Consider the following 22,011-nt stretch of genomic DNA (forward strand, 5'->3'; position numbering starts at 1 on the left):
TAATCTTTGATTGGAGGTGATAAATTTATATACAAGATTTTTAACAATATTTGATCATATAAAGTAAAAGTTAATTTTTTTAAGAATTTAAGATGGATCAACCCTTTACTTATTAAAATATACTAGCATTTTTCCCGTGCATTTGCACGAGTATTAATATAAAAATTGTGAAAAAAAATTACGGATAACATTTTTTATTTTATTTTTAACCGTTTTAAGTTTATGGGTGGGTCAACCCACAAACCGACCCAAGTATCCCTTTACTCAACACCTATATAAATTAGTTAGTTAAAAAGTTAAACTTATATTAATATTAAAACGTCTCGCGTTTATCAAATTTGGTGTTGAATTTAAAATATAAAGTCTTTGTAGCCTAGTTGGTTAAAGAGTTGTACATGTTTTTGTTAGGTTGCAAGTTCGAAACATACCTCTAGCATTTTTAATTTTATTTTTAACCGTTTTAAATTTAAAAACGGGTCAACCCACAATCCGACCCAAGTATCCAAATTAACCACAGCTCTCGACCCGCCAATCCGGACACTTTAAAAATTAAGCGTCATTATATATATATAGATTAGTTAGTTAAAAATTTGAACTTATATTAATATTAAAACGTCCCGCGTTTATCAAATTTGGTGTTGAATTTAAAATATAAAGTCTTTGTAGCCTAGTTGTTTAAAGAGTTGTACTTGTTTTGTTAGGTTGCAAGTTCGAAACATACCTCTAGCATTTTTAATTTTATTTTTAACCGTTTTAAATTTAAAAACGGGTCAACTCACAATCCGACCCAAGTATCCAAATTAACCACAGCTCTCGACCCGCCAATCCGGACACTTTAAAAATTAAGCATCATTATATATATATAGATTAGGTAGTTAAAAAGTTGAACTTATATTAATATTAAAACGTCCCGCGTTTATCAAATTTGGTGTTGAATTTAAAATATAAAGTTTTTGTAGCCTAGTTGGTTAAAGAGTTGTACTTGTTTTGTTAGGTTGCAAGTTCGAAACATACCTCTAGCATTTTTAATTTTATTTTTAACCGTTTTAAATTTAAAAACGGGTCAACCCAGAAGCATTTTTCCCGTGCATTTGCACGAGTATTAATATAAAAATTGTGAAAAAAAATTACGGATAACATTTTTTATTTTATTTTTAACCGTTTTAAGTTTATGGGTGGGTCAACCCACAAACCGACCCAAGTATCCCTTTACTCAACACCTATATAAATTAGTTAGTTAAAAAGTTAAACTTATATTAATATTAAAACGTCTCGCGTTTATCAAATTTGGTGTTGAATTTAAAATATAAAGTCTTTGTAGCCTAGTTGGTTAAAGAGTTGTACATGTTTTGTTAGGTTGCAAGTTCGAAACATACCTCTAGCATTTTTAATTTTATTTTTAACCGTTTTAAATTTAAAAATGGGTCAACCCACAATCCGACCCAAGTATCCAAATTAACCACAGCTCTCGACCCGCCAATCCGGACACTTTAAAAATTAAGCGTCATTATATATATATAGATTAGTTAGTTAAAAATTTGAACTTATATTAATATTAAAACGTCCCGCGTTTATCAAATTTGGTGTTGAATTTAAAATATAAAGTCTTTGTAGCCTAGTTGTTTAAAGAGTTGTACTTGTTTTGTTAGGTTGCAAGTTCGAAACATACCTCTAGCATTTTTAATTTTATTTTTAACCGTTTTAAATTTAAAAACGGGTCAACTCACAATCCGACCCAAGTATCCAAATTAACCACAGCTCTCGACCCGCCAATCCGGACACTTTAAAAATTAAGCATCATTATATATATAGATTAGGTAGTTAAAAAGTTGAACTTATATTAATATTAAAACGTCCCGCGTTTATCAAATTTGGTGTTGAATTTAAAATATAAAGTTTTTGTAGCCTAGTTGGTTAAAGAGTTGTACTTGTTTTGTTAGGTTGCAAGTTCGAAACATACCTCTAGCATTTTTAATTTTATTTTTAACCGTTTTAAATTTAAAAACGGGTCAACCCAGAAGCATTTTTCCCGTGCATTTGCACGAGTATTAATATAAAAATTGTGAAAAAAAATTACGGATAACATTTTTTATTTTATTTTTAACCGTTTTAAGTTTATGGGTGGGTCAACCCACAAACCGACCCAAGTATCCCTTTACTCAACACCTATATAAATTAGTTAGTTAAAAAGTTGAACTTATATTAATATTAAAACGTCTCGCGTTTATCAAATTTGGTGTTGAATTTAAAATATAAAGTCTTTGTAGCCTAGTTGGTTAAAGAGTTGTACATGTTTTGTTAGGTTGCAAGTTCGAAACATACCTCTAGCATTTTTAATTTTATTTTTAACCGTTTTAAATTTAAAAACGGGTCAACCCACAATCCGACCCAAGTATCCAAATTAACCACAGCTCTCGACTCGCCAATCCGGACACTTTAAAAATTAAGCGTCATTATATATATATAGATTAGTTAGTTAAAAATTTGAACTTATATTAATATTAAAACGTCCCGCGTTTATCAAATTTGGTGTTGAATTTAAAATATAAAGTCTTTGTAGCCTAGTTGTTTAAAAAGTTGTACTTGTTTTGTTAGGTTGCAAGTTCGAAACATACCTCTAGCATTTTTAATTTTATTTTTAACCGTTTTAAATTTAAAAACGGGTCAACCCACAATCCGACCCAAGTATCCAAATTAACCACAGCTCTCGACCCGCCAATCCGGACACTTTAAAAATTAAGCATCATTATATATATATAGATTAGTTAGTTAAAAAGTTGAACTTATATTAATATTAAAACGTCCCGCGTTTATCAAATTTGGTGTTGAATTTAAAATATAAAGTCTTTGTAGCCTAGTTGGTTAAAGAGTTGTACATGTTTTGTTAGGTTGCAAGTTCGAAACATACCTCTAGCATTTTTAATTTTATTTTTAACCGTTTTAAATTTAAAAACGGGTCAACCCACAATCCGACCCAAGTATCCAAATTAACCACAACTCTCGACCCGCCAATCCGGACACTTTAAAAATTAAGCGTCATTATATATATATAGATTATGGTATAAGTTGTAATAAAGTAGCCATCTTTTCTACAATGGATATTATAGTGAGACTTTTTGAATTAAAAATCGTGCTTTTAAGTAATTATTTTTTTACTTTAAGTTACCTCTATTTTGATACATTGTGTATTATATATATATATATATATATATATATATATATATATATATATAATTTTTTTAATAACATTTTAGAGAGAAAATTAACTGAATTTGAATAAAAATGTGAAATATCATATTTTGAGTACTTGCACAAAGATATTTAACACCTCATTTCTTTTATGTTTATGTGAAATAAGATCTTAAAATAATACAATATATCTAAGTACATTTATTCAAACTTAATAGTGTTTTTTTTAATATCTAAAATCTATGACAATAAACAAAAAAAATGTTTAGAGAAACAAAAGTAAGAGGGAAATTTTTTTTAATTGAACAATATTTTCAAATAAAAGAAATCACTTGTTTACACTTCTATAGTTGTAGAGGTAAAGATCCATAATTATGATATTTATTTTTTAACTAACTTTTCTAATACTATATTTTTTCTTTAGAAATCTTATTTCAAACTAGTTTTTTCTTTTTTAGTCTATTATTATTATATTACATGTTAGATATATGAAAAAACTTAATGACGGAGAAACCAACTTACATAGAATAATGGTGTTTTTAGTGAAGTGCAAACTAATGATTTTTTTCTTCGCCTGATATCTTATGTTGATAAGATATTAATTAATTTAAGGTTAGTCATTGTAACACATTATTTGCGGAGATTGTCTCATATTACTTCATGTGGGAGAAGTTGTGTGATTATAAATTCTTTCAAAAATCTCGTTTTTGAATGGAGTGTTATATATGGATAGCTCTTGACAGATGATAAATACAATTTCTTTTACATTATAGTTAGTCGTTGCAGAATGTGTTGCGAAGATATATATACGACACATCACTTACTTTTTTTATTGTAAAAGAGTGACTGTGATTTGAAGTTTACTTTGGAACATGATTGTTATTGAGTGAGTAATGTCTGAGTCAATCATCAATTGTTGAGATGTTTGAATAGAAGTTGCAAGTTCGGTCGGACTGAGCCGATGAATCTCCATCTCAATTATTTTCTGGTGGACTATTTGACTCGAAATGAATCGTACGATGTTTAATGATCGATTGTCAACTAATACATTTACTTGATGATGCTATTATTTTAATGATAAAAATAGATTTTTATTGGAAAATTGGTGGAGACAATTGGTTCATTGATTTTTTTAATCATTTATGATTATAGGTTTAAGATTTAAAATCATTTTGTTTATTTGTTATGCGTGTAACGGAAGGCGCGTGGTCGCTCTTCGGATGGGATATTTTTTGCATTGCTTTGCTTGACAGCATTTCACAGTCGCCAGACGCCACTTTCTTCACCGACACTAATTCCGACTAATTCGCCGATCTTCCGATTCCGATCTCCACGGAATCTCATGCAATGAAGTTCGCATTCGTATGCTTCCTCCTGATTACTGCTTTTATCTTCTTCCTTGTTAGATCTGCCGATGCTTCCATACATTTCTATGATCGAGATCCGTTCAGAGAAGTCGGCAATGCTTACCTTGTTTTCGGCGGTAGTGAAGGAGCTCTCGCTTCTCGCACTACCTCTCCCCTCACTTCCGCTTCCTCCGTTCACGACGGCCGTTCTTATATCCGGTAATCTATTCTTCCGCTTAATTTGCACCTTAATTTATCATAATTACTCAGATCGACTTTATATCTCTTCTGTTAGCTTGTCTGAAATCCTATAGTGATGAATTCACTAGTCAGTTTCTGAATTCTCATTCATTAGTCTTTCAATCTAACCATAAGTCAGTTTCTAGCTAGTCATACATACATTTGCAGCTTAATTTATCATAATTACTCGGATCGACTTTAAATTTCTTCTTTGTTCTTCAGTTGCTCTTCTGTTAGCTAGTCTGAAATCCTATATTGATGAATTCACTTGTCAGTTTCTGAATCCTGATTCATTAGTCTTTCAATCTAACCATAACCTTAATTGCAACTAGATTTGCAGCTTAATTTATCATATTTACTCAGATTGACTTTAAATATCTTCTGTTAGCTACTCTGAAATCCTATATTGATGAATTCACTAGTCAGTTTTTGATTTCTGATTCATTAGTCTTTCAATCTAACTATAAGTCATAACCTAAATGACAATTAGATTCGAGAATATCACTTTTTGGAGGAGTTTGTTCATCAGTTGCTCTTCTATTAGCTAGTCTGAAATCCTATATTGATTAATGCACTAGTCAGTTTCTGAATTCTGATTCATTAGTCTTTCAATCTAACTATAAGTCATAACCTTAATGACAACTAGATTCGAGAACATCACTTTTTCGAGAAGTAAAGCTGCGGCAGATAAACATTCAGATATGGAACAATTTACCGGATTGATACAGGTTGTAATCTTTGAAGCTTCCGATCGTGATAATATCGGTGGCTCAGCTTATGGAGGTCAGAGATCAATCTGTTGCACACCTGATCTCGCTAAGCTTGAAGATTGTAAGCAGGGTGAGGTTATCAGAATCCCTTCTGCAACTGATGTTAGATGGCCAGTTGTCTTGAATATACATTTTCAGGGAGCAGAATTATCATCGCAAATGAAAGACCAAGAAGTCTTCATCACAAAGACGGGGATGTACAATCTGTTCTTTATATCGTGCGATCAAACGCACAAGGGAATGACAATGAGCGGGAAAACATTCTGGAAGAATCCAGATGGGTATTTGCCTGGTAGAATGGCACCATTAATGAAGTTCTATGTTGTTATGTGTCTTGCATATCTGTTGCTCAGCATCATCTGGTTGTCTCAGTATATAAGATTTTGGAACGATATATTACAGCTTCAGCATTGTATTGCAGTTGTTATCGGGCTCAGTTTATTCGAAGTGATACTATGGTACTTTGAGTATGCAAATCTGAATAATACAGGAATTAGACCGGTTGGGATTACGACTTGGGTTGTGACAGTTGGATCGATTAGGAAAACATTGTCCAGGCTTCTTATACTGTCTGTTTCGATGGGATTTGGTGTTGTTCGTCCTACTCTTGGTGGGATTACTACAAAGGTTTTGTTAATTGGATTGACTTATTTTGTGGCTACTGAATTGCTGAACATAACTGAGTATGTTGGAACTATAAACGATGTTGCTGGAAGAGCTAGGGTATTCTTAGTCCTCCCTAATGCATTTCTAGACGCGTTTTTGATTCTCTGGATCTTCACTTCTCTTTCGAAGACACTTGAACAGCTTCAGGCTAAACGGAGTACTGTTAAGTTGGAGATTTATAAAAAGTTCTCGAATGCATTGGCGGGAGCTGTTTTCCTTTCAGTTGTTTGGATAGGATACGAGGTATGCTTATTTTTCTTTACTTTTTTCTTTTACATTATTTTGATTGATTTGTTTGTGTAGGTTTATTTCAAGGCGACGGATCCATTCAATGAGAGGTGGGAGAGTGGTTGGATCATAACTGCTTTCTGGGATATGCTTGCGTTTGGACTGTTATGTGTTATATGCTATCTTTGGGCACCATCACAAAACTCTCAAAGGTAGGATTCAGTTTTTGTTTTGTTTTGTTTTGTTTTTATGCTTGAAAACTTATATACGAGTTGTAATTGGTATGGTATGGTTGAAGATATGCTTATTCGGAAGAAATTGGAGACGAGGACGATGAAGAATGTCAAACTTTATGCAGTGGAATGGCTAAAGGCAATATAAGTTTGGTGAAGCAGGAGGATGGAAAGGAAAAGAATGGCGAAGGTTCGGATTTGGAAGATGAAAGCGAGGAAGAGGATAAGAGGGAATGAAAAACAAGTAAGATTAATTAAACTTTCTTGATTGTACAAAATTGTGGTTATATTCACACTTCTAAATACAATGATCATCTTGTTAGCTAGGCTTTAGATTTATTGGTTTTGTCTCATAATCAAACAAGTTTTTGATGTCAATATAGTTCTCCTATATATCAAATACAACAATAAAACTCCGTCTTGTTTCATTTGTCCTAAACCGTGTCCTAAATCGTGATTGGTTCATATTAAAGATGTCGGGAAATAAAATCATCAGACAATTCACGCGACGATTGAGCATATGGTGAGTCTGCGCCTTGGCAGTATCTTGTTTAACATTTAATTCATTTATAAACAATGAATGAATATTTACTCCATTATTGCATATTTCCCAAAATGGATGTGGCTATCTAATAATTAAATAAAATGTTGGAGACTTAGAGAGTTATATAATGTGAAATAAGATATGGTGGAGTATAAATGTAAAATATTTATTCAAGTACTTTTCATTATGTTTTTATGATTAAATTTGACCATACAATTTTAGATTATAAAACAATAAGTTAATAAAATTTCTTTTTTCTACTTTCTATACACCATCATCACAAATAAAAAGTTATTCCTAATCAAAACTATAAAAATTATCCTAAATACATTGATTAAACTAGGTCTTCTTCCAGGGTGACATTTGTTTTTGATATTACCTTTTAGGCAACCTTAATTGAAATCTACTATAATATTTATAATGATTTTAAGATCACACTTAGGGATGCCAACGTGAGCGAAAATGCATTAGGATTTATTCATCTTACTTCGATTTTTAAAAATTCCTGCATGTTACTGTTATACCATATTCTTTATAACTTTTTTTTTATAAAATTATATTAATATTATATATATTAAAAATTTATATTATTATAAAAACTAGTAAAATACCCTACGTTGTACGAGAAAAAATAAATGAAGTTTTTATATAATATTTAATTCAATATGTTTATATATAATGAAAGAAAATATTTATATAAAATTAATAATAAAATAATATATATTTATATTAAAAGAAAATATAAATACATATATGAACTTACAATATTTTAATTTTTTATAAACGAACTTATATGAACTAAATATTCTTATATAAATATAAACATGAACTTACACTATTTTAATTTCTTTATATATAATGAAAGAAAATAATATGTTTATAAATAATATTTAATTCAATATGTTTATATATAATAAAAGAAAATATTTATATAAAATTAATAATAAAATAATATATATTTATATTAAAAGAAAATATAAATACATATATAAACTTACAATATTTTAATTTTTTATAAACGAACTTATATGAACTAAATATTCTTATATAAATATAAACATGAACTTACCACTAAATTTTATAAGTTTTGTTCTTTTAATGTTAAAGAATTAAATTTTTTAATGTAAATTTAGTGGTGTTCTAAAAAAAGTGTTCATAACAATCATTAAGAGATACTAAATCGTTGGAATAAGCACATCTTCAACAAAAATGGTGTCACCCTCCTTTACACCAAATTTAGACAAAAACTTCTATACCCACCTGCTTCTAAGATGTGCTGAAATCTTCTTTTAAAATCTATGTAATTGTAATGAAAGTGATCAGTTATGTTTACATGTTGTGTAGATGAAAGTTAAGATTTTAATTCCATTTAGACCATCTGGTCTATTAGAGTCATTCTATGTCATCTCCATCTGCAAAATGTGTTTTCATAACTCAATCATTAAAAAGATATAAAATCGTTGGAAGAAGAAAAACCTAAATTTAACATCTCCAACAAAAACGGTGTCACCTCTTTCACACCAAAATTTAGACAGAGACTTATATACTCCACATACTTCCAATACGTGCTGAAATCTGATACAACTAAAATCATTTCATTACACACTCTTCACAATTAACTATATTATAACTGTCACTTTATTATCGTCACTATATTTAACCCTAATACATTTCTCTCTTGTATCAAAATATTCTTTCTGAATCTATGCAACTGTAATGAAAAGTGTTCAGTTATATAATTATCAATTCAAGTTTAGTAATGAAAAGAGAATTCAACATAAAAAAAAATAAAGGGTTTATGTTTTGTATCATCATCACAACCAAAAATATGTTTATAGGTTCATTCATAAACACTTTTGCATTATACTTCTGAAAAAACGTTAATAAATTTATGAATATAAAAAGATGTATTTGACTGAGATATGAAAATAGAAACCTCCCACTCTGAAAGAGAGTAATATTTGAAAACAAATTTGTATCTAAACATTAATATGCTACTTCAAATATTCTAGAGACATTAAGATTTCTTTAAAAAAAAGGTAAGACCTTGATTTATATTGTTTCTCTTTGAGCCAATATGAGTTTATAAGCTGCATATATCACTTCTAATGTGCCATTTCCCGTGACAATACTCATACAAAACATTTAATACCACATCATTCAAAATTTCCTTGAATGATATCCATTTTTCATGTGTTTCTGGATGATCTATTTTGTTATAAACTACCAAACATGTTTATGAATCTATGTAACTGAAATGAAAAGTTGTCAGTTATATAGTTATCCATTCATATTTAGTAATGAAAAGAAAATCTAACATAAAAAATAAAGAGTTTATGTTTTGTATCATCATCACAAACAAAAATATGTTTATAGGTTCATTCATAAACACGTGTGCAATATACTTCTGAAAACTGCTAATAAATTTATAAATACAGAAAGATGTTCATAGTTGAGATACAATGAAAATTGAGACATTCCACTCTAAAAGAGAGCAATATTTGGAAACAATTTTGTATCTAAACATTAATATAAGATTTTAAATATTCTAGAGATATTAAGATTTCTTTTAAATAAAGGGTAAGAAATTTATTTATATTGTCTTCTTTTTGAGCCAGTATGAGTTCATAAGTTGCAGGTATCACTTTAAGGGTACCATTTCCAATGGCAGTACTAATACAAAAAACATATAATGTCACGTCCTTTAATATTTTCCTTGAATAATGCCCATTTCTTATATGTTTTGGGAAGATCAATTTATTTATAATCTACCCAACATATTTTTCCAGAAAGCTCTGGAATAAACAATTACATTTCAAGACGAACTGAATTATATTCGTATTCTGGCAGTTCAGATGAACTATCAATAACTTGTACCTGGTTTTCATAATGGTTATAAATAAGCAGTAGCACAGTATGATGACATTAATGAATATATAGTTTCATTTTACCAAAACAAAACATCTTTCTGTATGACTAAGAAATTCATGGATTAAACCAAACCTTGGTGATCTCCCTCGAGTAAACCAGGCAAATCTGTGAAAACCATTGTTATGTCATAATCGAATTAAACAATGCCTAGAGTTGGAAGTAAAGTGGTGAATTTTTATATAATCTCATAATTAACCCAAGATTCAATTATAAAAAAAGTTTAAAATTGGCTCATACTTTAAGCAATTAGGATGAATAAATTTATTTAGACAACTTTTAGAAATCAAAAGTTGAGAAAATGGTGGAAGGTTCACTCTCCTCTGAAAATTATATAAAAGTTTTATTTATTAAAAGAGATGAGAAAGTAAGAACCTCTCTTTGTCATTTCGTCGAACACTTGGTATCCTACAACTATCACATCACTCCTCCGATTCTTCTCATATCTCCTCTTCCTCGTCGTCTTCATCGCCATCGTCGTCTCATAGGGAGAAGAAGACAATGCACTCACCATCTACGATGTCCTACAACAGAATAATTTTCTCAAAAAGTGTAACAGAATACAAGATCAATCGAAACTCAGAAAAATCAATGTGTACCTTAAGGATACCTGTAATTACAGCGTGGAAGTTAGTAGAAGACGACGCGATGAACGTCACATCCTCTTGTGCATCAATCTTATCTTCTCGCACAACTGCCTTCTGCATTACTTCTTTATCTAACAAATTCTGGATTGAGTTAAACATTAAAAATAATTGGATCCCCGAAATCTATCAAATAATATATATAAAGAGAAAATAAAATATAAATTAATTATTAAAGTTATAAAAGAAAATAAAAAAATATTAATTAAGAAAAAATTAATATATATAAAAACGGAAAAAAAGAGAAATTAGTAATTATGAAATAAGAGTTAAATTAATAATTATTATAAGATAAAATTTGAGAATTATTATTATTATTAGGTATATTATATATATATATATAAAAATAAAAGATGAGAGAGAAAAAAAATTAGGAAAGTAAATTAATATATATAAATTTTAGGTGAGAGAAATGTTATTTGTTTTTAAAATATTTAATTTTTAAATAAATTAAAATATATATAATTTTTTATTTTATTAAAAAAAACATAAAATTTATTTGTGTGAAAATATTAAAAAAAATTATATTTATATAAAATTATTGATAAATGAGAATTAATATATATATTAACGAAAATAAAGATAAATTAGTAATTATGAAATAAGAGTTAAATTAGTAATTATTATAAGAGATAATTTGAGAATTATTATTAGTAGGAAAAATATAAATAATTTTTTTATAAAATATTTAATTTAATAAAAGAGAATATATTTATATGAAGAGAAAATATATAATATAAATATATAATTAATAATTGTTTCATAATATAAGTAATTTTTTTGAAAATAAATAAATTTGTAAACGATCAAATTCATGAAAAAAATATAATAATTATTAATTTATCTCTCATTTTGTAATTACTAATTTCTTTTTCTATTAATTTTTTTTATAAGACAATATGAAAAATATATATATAAATGAGAAGAGAGAAAGTAAAAAATAAAATTAATTATTAGAGATACAAATTTAATATTAAGTGTGTCTCTCCTAAATTTATATATATTATTTTTTAAAATATATATATATATATATATATATTTTAAAAAATAATATATATAAAAAGTAACCGACATGAATAATTATTGATGAAACATTGTTAAGAAATGATGAATATATGATGAATATATATATATATGAAGATCATTTTGAAGAGATGTATATATAATTAAAATATTATTTATTAAAATATAATTTTATTTATAATTTTATTATAAAATATCTTATTAGACTGTGTTCTGAAATAATAAAAATAAATAATTAAATAAAAAATAATAAATTAAAATATTATTTATTAAAATATAATTTTATTATAAAATATCTTATTAGACTGTATTTTGAAATAATAAAAATAAATAATTAAATAAAAAATAATAATTTTTAATTTTTTTTCTAAATTCATATAGATAAAGAATCTTCGGCTTTCTCTTGATTTCAAATCATTGTCTTCCATTTTTCTTGCGGGCATTTGAAATCCTTTTTACAGATTTTCTTATACATAGCCATCACATTATATAATTCATATATATGATAACTGAAACTTTTATTATTCTTCCAGTTTTTTATAATTAATATATATAATATTTTAAATGAGAATTATTAGGTTTACTATTAAAATAATTAATAAGAAAATATTAATATATATATATATAAAAGTATATATATATAAAAGTAACCGACATAAAATAATTAATGATGAAATTTGGTTAAGAATTAATATATATATATATATATATATATGATAAAGATTATTTTGGAGAGAGTTTGATGTACATCTCCAACATTTATATACATATTAATTAAAATATTAATATTATTTATTAAAATATAATTTTAGTTATAATTTATTATAAAATATCTTATTAGACTGTGTTATGAAATAATATAAATAAATAATTAAATAAAAAATAATAATTTTTTTTTTCTAAATTCACGGAGGCAAAGAATTTTTGGCTTTCTCTTGATTTCAAATCCTTGTCTTCTTTCGCTTCCCATTTTTCTTGCGCGCATTTGAAATCCCCTTTACAGATTTTCCTATGTACCTATACATAGTCATCACGTTATCATCTTAAAATAAGAACAAATAGGATAACTCCTCATGACCAAATAATAAATGATGATAGAATTAACAACCTGCTATGATTAAATTCAGACTAAATCACATTATTATTAATATAATATGAATATATTAAATAGGATAATCAAGACAAATATTATACAATAATGAGATTAATAAATAAATTAATTAAACATATATTATAAAATAATGTGAATAATAAATAAATTAATTAAATGTTATAATAAATAATAATAATATTTCAAAAAAAATGGAAAATAGTAAAAAAATATTAGTCTAAGAATATAAAGATCATATGCATTTAATTTTTTATTTTATTTTATTAATTAGTCATAAAATTTAATCATTACTCATACTTTGACCATATCGGATTCAAAAGAAGATCGATAAAATGTGTAGGATGTTATTGCAGCTGCCTGAAACAATCGGATTCAAAAGAAGATCGATGGAATGTGTATGACGTTGTTGCAGATGCCTGAAACGATCAAATTCCTAATAAAAATTTAAAATAGTGAACAACAAATTGTTGAAACATAACCCAATACAAATTCAATTATTGAAAATATTATATTGATAAAAAAATTGAGAAGATTCGAGTCGATACAGAGATAACACGTTTGAAGACCGATAATGTTGTTGTAGCTGCTTGAAATGATCAAATTCCTGGAAAAAAATGCAAAACAGTGAACAACGAATTGTTGAAACATAACATAATGCAAATTCAATTATTGAAAGCATGATATTGATAGAGAAATTGAGAATATTATGAGTCGATATATCTATTCTCTCTTCAATTGAACCTTGTTGATCTAAGATTATTTATATGAGAAAATATTTGGGTGGAGAAGAAGATGAAAAGTCAAGTTGATTTAACATATTGATTTAATTGTAGTTATATGCGTTGATATAATCATTATTTAATGTTAAATTAAATTAATAGATAATTATAATATGATAACTGAATGTTTTTTTATTCTTGTATATTTTTATATTTAATATTTAATGTTAAATTGAATTAATATAAATATTTTTTATAATTAATATAATATATTAACTAAAACTCTTATTCTTTGGCATTTTTTTTTATGAAAATTCAATTAATATATAATATTTTAGAGGAGAATTATTAGATTTACTTTTAAAATAATTAATAAAAAAATATTAATATATATATATATAAGTATATATATAAAGGAGTAACCGACCTAAAATAATTAATGATGAAATTTAATTAATAAAATTCATGAAAATATATATACGGTGAGGGAAATAAAAACAATTCATAAATGAAGAGAGAGAAATATGAAAAAATATCTTATGATATGAGAATCATTTTGGAGAGAGCGTGATGTACACCCTCAACATTTCAAATTAAGCGTTATTAGATATATATAGATTAATATAAATAATAATTAAATTAGAAATTGTGTTTGAAGTGAGATGGATACATTACCACAAATACCATCTCCTGTCAATTGTCGGAAAAAACCTCCCGAAACCAAACCTCAGAAACCAACACGGACAAATAATTTGTCATCCTAATAATATCTTCAATTTCAATAATATATCTTACTATTATTATTTAGAATATGAAAAAAAACCATATGATTTTTCACTGCAATAACTTCTTCATTTTATTTAAGAAAGTGTAAAAAAATCCTAGTTAGTTGAGATTTTGTTGAATGTTTGCTTATTTCTTAGATCCTTATAGGTATAACAATATTTCAATTATCAATAAAAAAAAATAAAAAATTAGATAACTAATTAAGATAGTTTAATTAACAAGAATTTTGTATAAGAAACTAAAAATTTCTAAAAAAAAAAATGTTAAATTATAACATGAAAAACTAATAAATAAACATAAATGTAATTTATTTATTGAAAAATACAAATAACACTACTCTGTAACATTAACAAAAGTTAAATACTTAAATTTATATGCAAAATAAATCTTATAATAATATCAAATAATAATATTTGAATAATTATTATTATTCTTTTAATTTAAAAATACTCACAACTTAAAACTTAATTAATTCATTCAAAATAGATTGTTAATAATAATATAATATATATTTCGAAATTAAAAACATAAAAAGATGAAAAAATAGGTTGAAAAATACCATGACGCAAACGCAAATGAAAAAAAAACTTGCATCTTAAATACAAAGTCTCTCTTTCGTTCTCATGAACAAAATCCTGATCAACCCACGGCGCAATCAAGGCGGACTGCGTTTTCCCGGTTCTTCTCTATCTACTCTCTTCATAAAGCAACGAATATAAGAATTTCTTCATACTATTTCACGTCCGATTATTCGATTCAGCGATTCACACACTTGTTCTAGAAATTTTTGCATATCGGTACTGTTCATCGCCATTGTCGAACCTTGGCGGCGCTAGCCATAGTTAGGGTTTGGCCATTTACAGACTTTTCTTTTTTGGTCATTTAATCGAGTGCATAACTCCGACAATTCAGGGGTAACCGGTTGTATCATCTTTTCTCTGGGTGGGTCTAGAATGTTTCTTTTGATGGTCTCTAATTATAGCCTTTGTTGCTGTTTTTTCTTTTCTTCTATGATGGGTCTGTAGTCTTTCCCACAAAGTTCTATTCTTTGCCTCTTTATTATAGAAGAAGGAGGATTTGATGAGGTGAGGGCCTTCTGTCATTGTTCTTCTTGAATGTGGAAGCCCTTATTGTAAGGGAAACTGAAAATTGTGTAGTGTCTTTGGCAAAGTGACAATTGAACACTAGTGATCTGTCTGGGATTTTATTGAACAATTTTGGTGGGGGGCATTTCTTATGCTTTGGATTGCTGGCTGGTGCTCAATTAATCTAGTTTTGGGTTACAAAAGTAGCAATTGATTGTAATACTAATGATAGTGGATCATCATTCCGTAAAATATCTGAATTATTGAGTTGTGTCTCAAGAGAGTCTTGTTTGTTGTATATAAGATTTCACTTTTAGTATATAATGTTTAGTAGTAACTATGGAAAGAAGTGAACCGACGTTGTTGATTCCACAATGGTTGAAAGGCAGTGGAAATGTAACTAGTGGGGGCATCACTAGTCATCAAACACCATTATCCTCGTGGCTCTATGGTAAATGTTGTTATTTGTTGCCATCTATTTTTTTTCTTCTTGTGTTTTCACCTAATTAACCATGCTTTCGTTGTGCTAGATGATCATTCTTCATCAAAACATACGAGAAATAGGTCTACAAATGTAAATTCTCATGATATAGGGCGATCTATTGCTGATAGAACTGCGTCAACCTACTTTCGTCAAAGTTCCAGCAGTAATGGATTGGGTCGGACTCAAAGTAGTTTTGGAAGAGGCAGAGGTGATAATAGGCGATGTGACTATTCTGATACTTTTGAAAACATACTACAGAACAGGGTTGACAAGGATTTGAGGCGTGCACAGTCTTTAATAACTGGGAAATTTAACAATAATAAAAGTAACCAAAATAATAGCAATGGCCTGAGTGCTGGGAGCAGTCTGATTAGCACAATCCACAAGACTGCGTTTGAAAGAGACTTCCCATCACTAGGTGCTGATGAAAAGAAAACAACTTTGAAGGTACCAAGAGTTTCATCACCTGTGGGCCATTCAATCATAATAGGCGGAGATGGTTGGACATCAGCTCTAGCAGAGGCTCCTACTATATTTGGAAGTGTAGGACCTGGTGCAGCTGTTCAACAACCTATTACATCAACTACTGCTTCAATGGCGGCTACTGTGGCTCAGAGACCTTCTTGTGCCAATAACATCTCACAAGTATTTTCAAGCTGTCCACTTTTTCATTCTGGAATATGTTGTAATATCAATGGCTCATCTCACTTCTGATTTTGTTGCAGTTATCTGTTGAAAACCAGAGAGTAGAAGAGTTGGCTCTTAAGCAATCCAGACAGTTAATTCCTATTCAAACTTTGTCAAAGTCGTCGGTAAGATATGTTTTAGATGCTGTCATTTTTATGTGCCTAACACATAGAAGCTATTTTTAAGATGCTTTCATAACACCCACCCAAGGTAGCTCAAGTGATAAAAGCCTTGAATTAAGAAGGTTGAGATGTCAAATTCAATTTCCAATAAGAAAACACCTTAATTGAAGTTGTAGCCTTATGCAAGGAAACATATAGTTGTTGTCATTTTCAAACCTGGTTCGTTTTCTTAAAAAGAAGTCCAGTGAAAACTTTCTATGGGCCTAACTCATAGAAGTTACGATTAAGATGTCATTTCAAACCTTTGGCCTTGTTTGATCTCGGGTTATTTGAATAACCATTTGGTTGTCTCCAAATAATTTTGGATGATGGTTTGAATGAGATGAGTAATGAGAACATTGTTAATTGGATAGTCATTCATTTGTAATTAGTTTCAAATAACTCACATCAAACAAGGGCTTGTTCATTTGCTTAAAGAGAAGTTCCAGTATTATTATATCTCTTGATTGCACAGTTAGTATTTGTAGAATTATTTAAGAACAAGATGTAATATTTATGTAGTCAGATCAAAGCTTTCCTTTTTGTTTCATAATTTGTTTGTAGACAGATCAAAGGACTAGAAGCAGATGACTCGGTTCTGGAAATTACTATTGAATTGCTCTCTAACTTTTTCCTATAGTATAGTGAACATTTTAGTTTCATAATTTTGTGAATTAATTCAAAAGTGGATGTCTGATATGATATTAAGAGATAACTAGCATGTTGAAACCAAATGAGGCTTTGTTTGAAATCTAATGCCTTGTATTTAGCTTTCAATAAACCGACAAATGCTAGTAAGCACCATTTGGAAACACTTAGGCCTTGATTGATCTTGGATTATTTGAATAATCAAATAGTTATTTCCAAATAACCTTGTTTAATGCAGGTTATTAAAAATCAGATTATTTATGTTAAAAGTACATCATGAGCATAAATATATAATGAAAAAAGTATTTTCTAAAAGTAAATAGAGGGTATTTTGGTTTATGAGTTGATTGAATGTTGGGTTATTGAAATTAATCTTAATAACCCATCAAACAAGGCCTTATAATTTATGTTTTGTATCCGGATTCTGATCTATACGAATATGTCTCTTGTTTAATAAGTTATTGGTGGAATAATTTTTTGTATTGTTTCCAAATGAGTTAAAGAATCTACATTTGGTTATAATCATAATCTAGTTCTGCTTGCTTCAGGTGCTCGTGAATCCCTTGGAGAAATCCAAAGCTAAGATTTCACAGCCCCAACAAAATTCATCTTCATTTACTAACCTTTCTCCACGAGGTGGTGCTGGAAAGCCTGATTCTTCCCGGACACCTATTATGGTTGGAAAGCTTCAGGTTCTCAAACCGTCTGCTCGAGAAAAGAATGGAGCTCCTCTCATCTCAAAGGATAGCTGCTCAAGCCCCACAGATGATAGTGTTATCCCTTCTTCTCCTTCTTCAGCAGTTACTCCTGACCGCAGACAGACCCCATCAATTCTGGAAAAGAGACTCACTCAAGCTCAAAGCAGGAACAACTTCTTCAATCTTGTAAGGAAGAATTCTATGTCAAGCCCCTCTTTTTCGGTTGTGACTGGAAGTTCTTCTTCTGTTGCTAAGCAATCTGGTGGGGACTCGGTTGTAGATGAATCAACAATGAAGGCTAATAATAGTGAGAATGGCTGTCTTGGTGAATCTGATAATTATCTAAAAACCAACCCTTCGAATACTGACACGATTCTGTACTCGGAAGAGAAAGAGGCTGCATTCTTGCGGTCTTTGGGTTGGGAAGAGAAGAATGATAACGGGGACGATGAAGGACTTACTGAGGAAGAGATCAGTGCTTTCTACAAGTATATGAATGAGGTAATACACTACAAGAAACAGGATAGTTGCAAAAATAGGTTATTTTTATTACTTTTTTTATAGTATAATTTATTCTCATATGTTTTTAATTATTTGTGTGTTTTCAGTATATTAAGCTGAGGCCGACCTGTAAAACCTCTCAAAAGATACATCCCAAGTTCTTTGAACCTCGCAATCTAAGTATGGACAGCAAGGAAGGTGCAACTTTCTGCGGTTCCGAAGCCAGTTCTTAATTTCTTTTGGTTTGAGTTGAGAAGAATTGGGAGATGGGGAATGTTATATTAGTAGTTCTAATCTACAATGGTCATTTGAAGTACATATGACCACAATATTTCGGTCTTGAAAGAGTCGAAAGAGTCGGGGAGAAGAGAAATTTGTGGTATTTTATTTGGTATTTCGATAGCTTTCCCGATTTTTGTTACTGAAATGTTCAATTTCTTGACTAGCTTTCTTAAATAAGTGTTGAAAAAAACCATTTTTAATAAATAGAAGCCATTATTGAAGACTCATATCTCAACTCATGTCCTCAAATTGTTCTTGGTTTAATCAATTTAGAGACTTACCATTTCACCATTTTTTTCATTTATATTTGGTTTAATCAGTTTTATTTAAGATAAATTTTATTTTACCCTTAACAATTTCAAATTCTTATACAAAAGTATCACACAAATTTCTAATTATTATATAATTTTATTTAAAATAACTATTTAAAATCCAATTAAGTAACTAATTTAGGGCCCAATATTGGACATTGTTTGGGCCGGGCCGAAGAAATTGATAATTTACATAAAAAGAAAACTTTTAAACTTCTGGTTTAGGAAACGAACTGTAGAGAGAGAAGAGCTGCAATGGATTTCTCTGCGCTAAACGATGCTATGGCATCGAAGCAATACGAGAAGATCGGCGATATCTGCGACAATCTTCTACTTCAGGCATGCTAATCTCACTTTTTCCGGTCATTTCTGAGATGATTTTCATATATAAATGGGAGTTTCTTTTGGTTCATAATATAGGTTGCAACGGAGGGAATTGCTTACCAAGATGAATGGCCGTATGCGATTCATCTGTTAGGTCATCTTTACATCAGTGATACGTTAGTTTCTTACTTGAACTTCTTCGTATATATGATCTTCTATCCATGTTTGCAGTATCGGTAGCTAAGATGAGAAATATGAAATTTGTTTTGATGTATTTGCAGTAATAGTGCTCGTTTCCTGTGGAAATCTATACCGTCTTCGGTGAAGGAGAACCGTCCTGAATTGGCCGCCGCTTGGAAAATCGGACAGCGTTTGTGGACGCGAGATTATGCGGGAGTTCACGAAGCTATTCGCGGATTCGATTGGAGTCCTGAGGCTCGTGAATTCGTGTCTTCTCTCATAGGTAGGTTATTACACCTTCTTCTATATAGAAATTGGACTTAACAAAATGGATCTATCTATGTATTGGAAATTTTTGGATTGAGTTCTTTCTTAGCAGTGTAAGAGGTTTGATCAAACTTGATTACTTGGAACTTTTAGATTATGCGTTTATTGTTTGAAATTTGGTGAATACTTTACAGATTTGTACACGAAAAAGATGTTCGAGTTGTTGCAGTCTGCTTATTCAACTATCAGCATCCAAGACACCTCTATGTTCCTTGGAATGAGTGAAGATGATGCTACAAACTGTAAGTTCTTACTAAAACCCTTCAATCTCAGTTATGCTATAGCTCATTCTGCTGCATTGAAGATAATTTATTTTAGTTTTTTCGAAAAACAAAGTCCATTAAACGTAAAATGTTCAGTACAAGTCAAAACGACATGAATTGTCACGTGTTAAAGAATCATGAACTAAGAGGCAACATTGTGATTTTACAAATGTTCCAATATCCTCTATAGCGATCAACCGATTGTTCAGTTGTCCACATCAAAGGTTCTCGATATTGACAAATTTCCTTGATTAGTCATCTCCTTCACAAGTTTTTCGAGAATTAACACCACAGTCCAATCTTCTACTCTTGTTGTTATATGTGAATGGTAATCCACCCAAGTGTTAAACTTAAGAGGTTGGTTGATTCATTGTTGTAATAAATGTAAATAGATGTGGTGGAACGAGGTTCTTGGGATGTAGACAGAGTTACGGGAATGCTTACAGTAAAGAAGAAAGCCATCGCAACGGAGCAAAAACTTGATTCGAGCAAGTTGCAGCGATTAACCGAATATGTTTTTCATCTTGAGCATTAATTCTCGGATCTCATTGCATTGAAGAAAGAATATTTGAAATCCTTTTTAGTAAGTAACTATGACGGTTTCTTTCTTCCTCCTATTACTACATTCGTTGTTGCTGCTTAAGTATGAACCCCCATACTGGTTTGTTTTGAGTGATGATTGATCCTGATTAGGGTTTCAATGTTTTTCTTCTTCTCATTATATAATATGTTCTTAACCCTTTTTCTTTCAGTAATTTGTTTTCTAATGAATTTGTAATGTTGGTATCTGAAATTCAAACTAACAATAATCACTTATCCATATACCTTTATTAAATTAAATTAAATTATATTATAGTCAGTATCATGTTAATATTAATATTACCTGACTTAGATATTTCCAGCCTCCTTGAGGTATTGAGTTCGAGCCTCGAGAATTAGTCGCATTTTGAAGGTTCAGGTTAAGTCTCGGGTATTAGTCTCAGCCTCCTTGAGTTATTGGGTTGGAGTTTTGGGAATTAGTTGGTCTGGGTTAAGTCTTGGGAATTAGTCACAGCTTCCTTGAAGTCCCTCGGGGATTAATCGCATTGCGAATGTCCAGGTTAAGTCTTTGGGAGAGCCTCCTTTAAGGTCTTGGGTTTGAGTCTCGGGGATTAGTCGCATTGCGAATGTCTAGATTAAGTTCTGGGAGAGCCTCTTTTGAGGTCCTGGGTTCGAGTCTCGGGGATTAGTTGTATTGCGAATGTCCAGGTTAAGTATCTGGGAGAGCCTCCTTTGAGGTCTTGGGTTCGAGTCTCGGGGATTAGTCGCATTACGTCTCTGGGAGAGTCTCCTTTGAGGTCTTAGGTTCGAGTCTCGGGGATTAGTCGCATTCTGAAAGTTCAGGTTAAGTCTTGAAAATTAATCCCAACCTCCTAGGTTTGAGTATTGGGGATTAGTCGCATTCCGAGGATCAAGTTTTGGGCTTTTGTCGGAGCCTCCTTGAGGTCGAGTCTTGGGAATTAATCGCATTTCAGAATTAGTCACATTTTAGAAGAGAATTAGAACAAGTGCAATCAAACAAAAATTAACATTATTATATTGGCAATAAAAGGGTTCATTATTTGAAAAGGAGATTAAGTTGGTAAGAAATCTA

At 29.7% G+C, this 22,011-nt stretch overlaps 4 protein-coding genes across 4 annotated transcripts; all 4 read left to right on the forward strand.

The window, feature by feature from the left end:
* Positions 1-4,400: 4,400 nt before the first annotated feature.
* Positions 4,401-7,050, forward strand: LOC124942136 (transmembrane protein 87B-like). The gene is made up of 3 exons (XM_047482563.1): positions 4,401-4,754; positions 5,422-6,651; positions 6,738-7,050. Exons 1-2 carry the CDS (start codon positions 4,537-4,539, stop codon positions 6,512-6,514), a joined length of 1,311 nt encoding a protein of 436 aa, XP_047338519.1. The 5' UTR covers positions 4,401-4,536; the 3' UTR covers positions 6,515-6,651; positions 6,738-7,050.
* Positions 7,051-15,027: 7,977 nt separating this feature from the next.
* On the forward strand, positions 15,028-16,890 carry LOC124942660. The gene is made up of 2 exons (XM_047483206.1): positions 15,028-15,963; positions 16,043-16,890. The coding sequence occupies exons 1-2, from the start codon at positions 15,852-15,854 to the stop codon at positions 16,708-16,710; spliced, it is 780 nt and encodes a 259-aa protein (XP_047339162.1). The 5' UTR covers positions 15,028-15,851; the 3' UTR covers positions 16,711-16,890.
* A 1,070-nt stretch (positions 16,891-17,960) lies between these two features.
* On the forward strand, positions 17,961-19,200 carry LOC124942808. The gene is made up of 2 exons (XM_047483364.1): positions 17,961-18,691; positions 18,799-19,200. Exons 1-2 carry the CDS (start codon positions 18,167-18,169, stop codon positions 18,922-18,924), a joined length of 651 nt encoding a protein of 216 aa, XP_047339320.1. The 5' UTR covers positions 17,961-18,166; the 3' UTR covers positions 18,925-19,200.
* Positions 19,201-19,491: 291 nt separating this feature from the next.
* On the forward strand, positions 19,492-21,115 carry LOC124942305 (COP9 signalosome complex subunit 8). The gene is made up of 5 exons (XM_047482782.1): positions 19,492-19,623; positions 19,705-19,784; positions 19,890-20,071; positions 20,250-20,357; positions 20,771-21,115. The coding sequence occupies exons 1-5, from the start codon at positions 19,540-19,542 to the stop codon at positions 20,911-20,913; spliced, it is 597 nt and encodes a 198-aa protein (XP_047338738.1). The 5' UTR covers positions 19,492-19,539; the 3' UTR covers positions 20,914-21,115.
* The last annotated feature ends 896 nt before the right edge of the window (positions 21,116-22,011 follow it).

Source organism: Impatiens glandulifera, chromosome 6 (assembly GCF_907164915.1).
Source record: "Impatiens glandulifera chromosome 6, dImpGla2.1, whole genome shotgun sequence".
In the NCBI taxonomy this organism is placed as follows: domain Eukaryota; kingdom Viridiplantae; phylum Streptophyta; class Magnoliopsida; order Ericales; family Balsaminaceae; genus Impatiens; species Impatiens glandulifera.